An 8,869-nucleotide genomic window follows, 5' to 3' on the forward strand; every position below is an offset into this window, starting at 1 on the left:
GTTCCGGAGTGGGATGGGAACTCTCTCTAGCTCAGAGGAGAGAATGTGACGGTTCTGTTCCGGAGTGGGATGGGAACTCTCTCTAGCTCAGAGGAGAGAATGTGACGGTTCTGTTCCGGAGTGGGATGGGAACTCTCTCTAGCTCAGAGGAGAGAATGTGACGGTTCTGTTCCGGAGTGGGATGGGAACTCTCTCTAGCTCAGAGGAGAGAATGTCACGGTTCTGTTCCGGAGTGGGATGGGAACTCTCTCTCTCTGTGTTCCAGAATTCCACACCCATGTTTCTGTGCTGGTACAGTACATTACCTATTAACAGTCATGGTTTGTGAATAACATTGACTCAAAACTTTATGTATATCTTTTAGATCTTTATTTGAACAGATTGGATACATTCAATTGCAATCTTAATTATTTCATAATATTTCTGGTAAAAAAGTATAATATTTACAAATTTAATACAGAACATTTTGGTTTCCGTAATTCACACCAAAGTTTAACCATAAAGACATTTCTGTAACAATGAATATCATACTCTTTGGTAAAAGCTCAATGACTTGAAAACCAAAAACGCATAGCAACATACGACAGAAAGAAAGGTCCAGCTTTGTAAAGGGATACCATTAAACCACACAACATGGGCACAGTAAATCTACGGTAAAAGTGCAAAGACTATTAAGCCTAATTTATATTTCTGACATTAAGTATGACTATAAAATGAATGGGGCCCAAGGGAGCTTTTCATTTAACCATAAAACAAATACAACAGCTCCCCCTTCAGGTGAGGATGTGTTTCATGGGGACATCATGAACACAACCATAACACAACCATTACATAACCATGACTATTCTGATTCTAATTATAACATAACATAACCTTAACATAACCACAATATCCTTCAGGTGAGGATGTCTGTCATGGGGACGTCATGAGCTCTCACAGAGGTATACTTCACTGGAGGGGGAGGAGGCTTGAAGGGGGGAGGCATGTCCATCCTGGAGAGAGAGAGGAGGGAGGGAAAGAGGTGAGGGAGAGAGGGGAGGGGAGGGGAAGGGAGGGAGAGAGGGTAGGGGAAGGGAGGGAGGGAGGGAGGGAGGGAGGGAGGGAGGGAGGGAGGGAGGGAGGGAGTGAGGGAGGGAGGGAGAGAGTGAGTGTAGGAGAGGGGAGAGAGGGGAAAGAGAGGGTAGATGAGGGGGAGGGGGAGGGGGGGGGGAGGGAGAGAGGGGAGGGGGGAGGGGGAGGAAGAGAGGAGAGAGGGGAGGGAGGGAGAGAGGGGAGAGGGAGGGAGAGAGGGGAGAGGGAGGGAGAGAGGGGAGGGGGAGGGAGAGAGGGGAGGGAGGGGGGAGGGAGAGAGGGGAGGGAGGGAGAGAGGAGAGAGGCGAGAGGAGAGGGAGGGAGAGGGAGCGAGGGGAGAAGGGAGGGGGGAGGGAGAGGCAGATTGAAAGGCAGGTGGAAAATAACAGAGATTGACTGATTGATGTGACAACCATCTAGAGAAAGAAAGGAGCAGCGGAGCCAGGACAGGAAGCATGCTCACCTTTTCTGGGCGATGAATCGTCTATAGAGGAACCCAACCAGGAGCAGCAGAGCCAGGACAGGAAGCAGCACCCACACTACCATGTACCTCTGACCACTACTGGGACCTGAGAGGAATAATCATGGAATTGTTCTCCTCTATAATCATGATAATGTTCTCTATAATCATGATACTGTTCTCCTCTATAATCATGATATTGTTCTCCTTTATAATCATGATATTGTTCTCTATAATCATGATACTGTTCTCCTCTATAATCATGATATTGTTCTCTATAATCATGATACTGTTCTCCTCTATAATCATGATATTTTGTTCTCTATAATCATGATATTGTTCTCCTCCATAACCATGATATTGTTCTCCTCTATAATTATGATATTGTTCTCTATAATTATGATATTGTTCTCCTCCATAACCATGATATTGTTCTCCTCTATAATCATGATATTGTTCTCTATAATTATGATATTGTTCTCCTCTATAATCATGATATTGTTCTCTATAATCATGATATTGTTCTCTATAATTATGATATTTTTCTCCTCTATAATCATGATATTGTTCTCTGTAACCATGATATTGTTCTCCTCTATAATCATGATATTGTTCTCCTCTTTAATCATGATATTGTTCTCTATAATCATGATATTGTTCTCCTCTATAATCATGATATTGTTCTCCTCTATAATCATGATATTGTTCTCTATAATCATGATATTGTTCTCCTCTATAATCATGATATTGTTAACTATAATCATGACATTGTTCTCCTCTATAATCATGATATTGTTCTCCTCTATAATCATGATATTGTTCTCTATGTTCATGATATTGTTCTCCTCTATAATCATGATATTGTTCTCTATAATCATGATATTGTTCTCCTCTATAATCATGATATTGTTAACTATAATCATGACATTGTTCTCCTCTATAATCATGATATTGTTCTCCTCTATAATCATGATATTGTTCTCTATGTTCATGATATTGTTCTCCTCTATAATCATGATATTGTTCTCCTCTTTAATCATGATATTGTTCTCTATAATCATGATATTGTTCTCTATGTTCATGATATTGTTCTCCTCTATAATCATGATATTGTTCTCCTCTTTAATCATGATATTGTTCTCTATAATCATGATATTGTTCTCCTCTATAATCATGATATTGTTCTCTATAATCATGATATTGTTCTCTATGTTCATGATATTGTAAGGTTTTCTGTTTAAGTGGTCTACATACCAAATAGAATGACCAATGAAACCAATACAAACCAACCATCTCAGGCTGTGATCCTACCTGTCTCAATCATCACTTCAGTGGTGTCATCCACATCATCCCCATGGGAGGCAGTGGAGGTGGTAGCGCCATAGGTCCCCAGGGTGTGGTCTTCCTTCTCCCCAGCTAGGGTGCTCTTCTCTGGGTATAGCATAGTGGACACTGGGCCCCCCTGACCACCACCACTGGAGGTCTCTGCTTCAGACTCGTTCCCCTGCCCGCCATCTGATTGGACGCTCCATGGAGTGGGCTCATCTGATTGGACCTTGGGTGGATAGGTGGATCCTGATTGGGCCGTGGATGGGACTCTGATTGGACTGTCGGTGGAGCTGTTGACCTCTGACCGCTTTGTTCCCGCCTCTGTGTTGACTGATCGGTGTGTGTTGGAGTTGATTGGCTGGGTGACAGAGGTAGTCATGGTGATACTGGTGTTGACTTCCTGTACGGTAGAGGAGGTGAGGGTGTCTGGTGTGATGCTGAGGTTATCTGTGGGGGTCGCCATCTCGCTTGTTACGCTGGTGCCGGTACCTGTAGTTCCAGTTACGTTGGTGCCGGTACCTGTAGGTCCAGTTACGTTGGTGCCGGTACCTGTAGGTCCAGTTACGGTGGTACCTGTAGGTCCAGTTACGCTGGTGCCGGTACCTGTAGGTCCAGTTACGTTGGTGCCGGTACCTGTAGGTCCAGTTACGTTGGTGCCGGTACCTGTAGGTCCAGTTACGTTGGTGCCGGTACCTGTAGGCCAGGTGCTGGTGGTCACAGTGAGAGGAGGAGTGTCTGTGGTAGCAGGACCTGTTATGTGTGAAAGTAATGAGAGACAGAGAGAATCGTCACCATGTCATAATGTCTCTCTGACACTTCAGCAACTACACAGCCCCAGGCTGCATTTGGGTCCGGAATGCCCCTTTAGGGAACCAGTACTCAAACAGTACTCCAACATGTCCAGCAGGGGGAAGTCTATACCCTTTTTAGAGCTGACGTTAACAGCGATCAACATCTCAGCGTTCTTCTTCTCTCTTTGGAACCTGTAGAAGATGTTCACTAGTCCTCAACGTTATGGAACACTTAGAAATATATTCCATAGAACACACATTCCTCTCCGAAGGTGGAATAAGATAATAATAATAATATTTTTACCAAATGCTTTTATCCAAAGCAATTTACAGTAGTGAGGGTATACGTTGTTGTATCGGTGACCCCAGCAGAAAGTCACCGTCCTGGTGTTGAATGCACAATATTCTACCAACTGAGAAACATAACAGTGGTAAAGGAATCATGTGAGCTCTTTCATGGCATTCCTGCAGTAGCTGTGGTTTAGGGCATTCGGATAGAAATGTAGAATACAGAACAGACATAACTCACTGACATATCAGATAGAAATGTAGAATACAGAACAGACATAACTCACTGACATTTCAGCTGTATTCATGACATTTCTATCTGTAATATTCAGCAGCAACATTGCAGAAGGTGAGCGTGCTGTAGCTGTGGTGAAAAGTGTATGGCATTCAGATAGAAATGTATAATTGGGTCTCCTGAGTGGCGCAGTGGTCTAAGGCGCTGCATCGCAGTGCTAACTGTGCCACTAGAGATCCTGGTTCGAATCCAGGCTCTGTCGCAGCCGGCCGCGACCGGGAGACTCATGGGCGGCGCACAATTGGCCCAGCGTCGCCCAGGGTAGGGGAGGGAATGGCCGGCAGGGATGTAGCTCAGTTGATAGAGCATGGCGTTTGCAACGCCAGGGTTGTGGGTTCGATTCCCACGGGGGGCCAGTATAAAAAAAATATATATATATATATGTATTCACTAACTGTAAGTCGCTCTGGATAAGAGCGTCTGCTAAATGACGTAAATGTAAATGTATAATGTAGAACAGACATAAATCACTGACTTGTAGAGTAAAAGGAGTCAGCTCTATTCATGGCTTTTCTATCTGCATCTTTCAGCTACTGAAGGCGACCGTGTTGTAGCTGCTGTTGCTGTGGGCTGGCGGAGAGCAGGAAGCAGGAAGTGTGAATCTCTGTCCCAAATGGCACCCTACTGCCGATACAGCGCACTCCTTTTGACCAGAGCCCTGTGGCACTACAAAAGGAGTGCACTGTATAGGGGAAAGGGTTCCATTTGGTCCACATGTTTGACGTCTGTCTGTCTGAATGTGAAGAGATTTCAGTTTGTCTGTACTGACTCAACTAAACCACAATCAACATCACACAGGATGGAGAGAGAGAGAGAAAGAGAGAGCGAAAGAGAGAGAGAGATAGCGAGACGGAGAGAGAATGACGTGCAGATGTATATGTTTTCAGACAGTGAGATGCAGACAGGTGGTTGTAAAAATTCCCTTGGGTGCGTCTCAATAATGGGGGTAGCGTCCTCTCCTTGCCTCCTCTCCTTATCTCCTCTTCTTGTCTCCTCTCCTTCATCTGCACAGACCCAGAACGACTAAAGACAAAATACCTTTTTACCTTGTCTAATCTCCATTGCTTGAACATGCCAGAATGTTTTCAACTTGTTTTTCAGCCAGAAGAACACTTTTACCTCTTGTTTCCTCCATCTTCTGTCTCTGTTCCTGAGTATCTCTGTTCCTGAGTATCTCTGTTCCTGAGTATCTCTGTTCCTGAGTATCTCTGTTCCTGAGTATCTCTGTTCCTGAGTATCTCTGTTCCTGAGTATCTCTGTTCCTGAGTATCTCTGTTCCTGAGTATCTCTATCTCTGTTCCTGAGTATCTCTGTTCCTGAGTATCTCTGTTCCTGAGTATCTCTGTTCCTGAGTATCTCTGTTCCTGCGTGTCTCTTGCATGCCTTAGTGCTTATCTCTCACCTGTATCTGACCCTGTGGTGGTCTGCAGCATTGTGATGTTGAACTCCACCCTCCTCACCAGGCCAGTGTTGTTGCCCACGGTGACGGTCAGTGTGTAAACCCCCACCTGAAAATCGCTCACAGACCAAAGCTCCAGAGATCCCCCATCTGAAATCCACTGGTTGTCCTGGGATAAATGAATGATGTTAGCCTGGGTACCATTCTGTTTGTGCCATCATGCTGTGTTTGGCATCTTGATCCTTGATATAGCTGTATCTGAAGTTGCATTGAGTGTTGTGTTTGGCATGACTGGAAAGGAGTATGGCACTCATAGTGTACAGGTGAGTAACAGTGTACAGGTGAGTAACAGTGTACAGGTGAGTAACAGTGTAAAGGTGAGTAACAGTGTACAGGTGAGTAACAGTGTACAGGTGAGTAACAGTGTACAGGTGAGTAACAGTGTACAGGTGAGTAACAGTGTACAGGTGAGTAACAGTGTAAAGGTGAGTAACAGTGTACAGGTGAGTAACAGTGTAAAGGTGAGTAACAGTGTACAGGTGAGTAACAGTGTACAGGTGAGTAACAGTGTAAAGTTGAGTAACAGTGTACAGGTGAGTAACAGTGTACAGGTGAGTAACAGTGTACAGGTGAGTAACAGTGTACAGGTGAGTAACAGTGTACAGGTGAGTAACAGTGTAAAGGTGAGTAACAGTGTACAGGTGAGTAACAGTGTACAGGTGAGTAACAGTGTACTGGGTGAAACTGTGTACAGGTGAGTAACAGTGTACAGGTGAGTAACAGTGTACAGGTGAGTAACAGTGTACAGGTGAGTAACAGTGTACAGGTGAGTAACAGTGTACAGGTGAGTAACTGTGTACAGGTGAGTAACTGTGTACAGGTGAGTAACAGTGTACAGGTGAGTAACAGTGTACAGGTGAGTAACTGTGTACAGGTGAGTAACAGTGTACAGGTGAGTAACAGTGTACAGGTGAGTAACAGTGTACAGATGAGTAACAGTGTACAGGTGAGTAACAGTGTACAGGTGAGTGTGTACAGGTGAGTAACAGTGTACAGGTGAGTAACAGTGTACAGGTGAGTAACAGTGTACAGGTGAGTAACAGTGTACTGGGTGAAACTGTGTATGTAATCTACAGGAACAGAGCAGTGGTCTGATATTGAGTGATTGCTGTCCTACCTTGGACCAGCTGTACAGGACGTAGGGGAACCCGTCTGCAGAGCAGTGAACTGTTACATTCTGACCAGCTTCTACCTCTATGGTCCTGTTGGCATCACACTGTATTTCATCTATACAGGGAGACAATATACATTCTATATTATCTAGGTCTATACAGGGAGACAATATACAATCTATAACATCCAGGTCTATACAGAGAGACAGGCAGTAGTACTAATACATTCAACTATAGTTTTTTACAGTTTTTCTCAATTGCTAAAACACTAAACCCTATTGTCTGAACCAAATGCTCAGTTGCCTGAACCCACTGATTGAATCAATCACTCTTTTGGCAAAACCATAAGCACTTTTCACCTGTTTAGACATAACTTGCCAACACATTTTCATTGTGATGCACCCGTGCTGCATAATGGTGAGCACAGGTGACAAAAGTCAAACACAATTAGAGCACAGGGGTCACCACTTGAACACAACAACTCAAAATTGATCACACTTGTGGCTAATGATGTGAGGGAACATATACAGTAAGCCAGTTCAGAGAGCACTGGTTTGTGAGGCCCTACAATGGATAGAAATCTGAGAGGAAGAGTTTGTGTGAGAGGAGGTCGAGGTGGTCGAGGTGGTCGAGGTGGTCGAGGTGGTCAGCGAAGACAAAGAACAGTAATATCTGATGAAATCAGAGCTACTGTGATTGACCATGTTCTTGTCCATGGTATGAGCATGAGGGAGGCTGGACAAAGGGTACAACCAAACATCAGTAGATTCACTGTGTCCACCATAATCCGAAGATTTAGAGAAGAGAACAGGTAATTACCTTTTTTTGACATTATAGTACAGTATGTAAATGTTGACAGCAATTACTGTATGACATACTATATACTGTACCACAGTATACTGTAAGTAAATATATGTTTCAGTACATCACTGTACCAATGTACTGTAGTATTGTAATGGAGGGTTGGTCTAACTGTTTGTAGGCCTAGTATTCCATGTATATTTTTTGTAACTCCATGTTCTCTTTTTGTAGAATTGAAAGACTGCCACATGGGGGTGGGAGGACAGGTATGTTCTCCCCACACCAAGAGACCCTAATTGTTGATATGGTCCGTGAGAACAATGCCATTAAACTGAGCGAAATTCAGCAGAAGATCATTGAGGACCATTTAAATTTTGAGGGTATCAACAGTGTCAGCCTCTCTACTGTTGATCGTGTCCTCAAGCGCAACAGACTGCGCATGAAACAGCTATACAGAGTTCCCTTTGATCGCAACTCAGACAGAGTCAAAGAGCAAAGATTCCAGTATGTACAGGTTGGCATATATCCAGACACATTCAATGTTGATTACTCTAAGTAGTGATTTACTGTAGTGGCCTAAATCACTTTTTCCGTATCACTTACAAAACTATATCTATTTCTACAGAGGGTTTTTCAACTGGATGCAATGGAAAGACCCCATCAATACATCTACATGGATGAAGCTGGGTTTAATCTCACCAAAAGGAGAAGGAGAGGCCGTAATGTGATTGGCCATCGGGCCATTGTTGGTGTTCCTGGGCAGCGTGGTGGCAATGTCACATTATGTGCTGCCATCAGCAATCATGGGGTTGTCCACCATCATGCCAACCTGGGACCCTACAACACTCACCAGCTCCTCATTTTCCTCAATCACATGCGAGATGCTTTGTTAGGGCAGCAGGATGAGCATCCCATCTATGTTGTTGTTTGGGACAATGTGAGTTTTCACAGAGCCCTCCAGGTTAGAGAGTGGTACAATATGACCCAAGGTTTTATCAATCTTTGCCTTCCACCGTACTCCCCTTTCCTAAACCCCATTGAGGAATTATTCTCCTCATGGCGGTGGAAGGTATATGAACGCCAACCTTACACCAGGGTAAATCTCCTGCAAGCCATGGGACTTGCCTGTGGTGACATAGGTGTGGAGGCATGCCAAGCCTGGATACGGCATGCCAGGGTTTTTTCCCCGTTGCCTGGCCAGACAAAATGTGGCCTGTGATGTGGATGAAGTCCTGTGGCCTGACCCAGTACGGAGACATGATG

General features: G+C 44.3%; 1 protein-coding gene across 1 annotated transcript in view; it reads right to left on the minus strand.

The window, feature by feature from the left end:
* Positions 1-362: 362 nt before the first annotated feature.
* LOC311099804 (uncharacterized protein) overlaps positions 363-8,869 on the minus strand; it is an 11,429-nt gene continuing 2,922 nt past the window's right edge. Inside the window, exons 4-8 of the mRNA XM_084140553.1 lie at positions 6,811-6,920; positions 5,637-5,802; positions 2,843-3,610; positions 1,535-1,640; positions 363-992 (exon numbers count right to left, since the gene is read on the minus strand). Of these exons, the coding sequence (XP_083996679.1) occupies positions 896-992; positions 1,535-1,640; positions 2,843-3,610; positions 5,637-5,802; positions 6,811-6,920 (1,247 nt within the window). The 3' untranslated portion in view covers positions 363-895. The remainder of the gene's footprint in view (positions 993-1,534; positions 1,641-2,842; positions 3,611-5,636; positions 5,803-6,810; positions 6,921-8,869) is intronic.

The sequence above is a fragment of the Coregonus lavaretus genome (assembly GCF_964263955.1).
Source record: "Coregonus lavaretus genome assembly, chromosome: 24".
NCBI classification, from domain to species: domain Eukaryota; kingdom Metazoa; phylum Chordata; class Actinopteri; order Salmoniformes; family Salmonidae; genus Coregonus; species Coregonus lavaretus.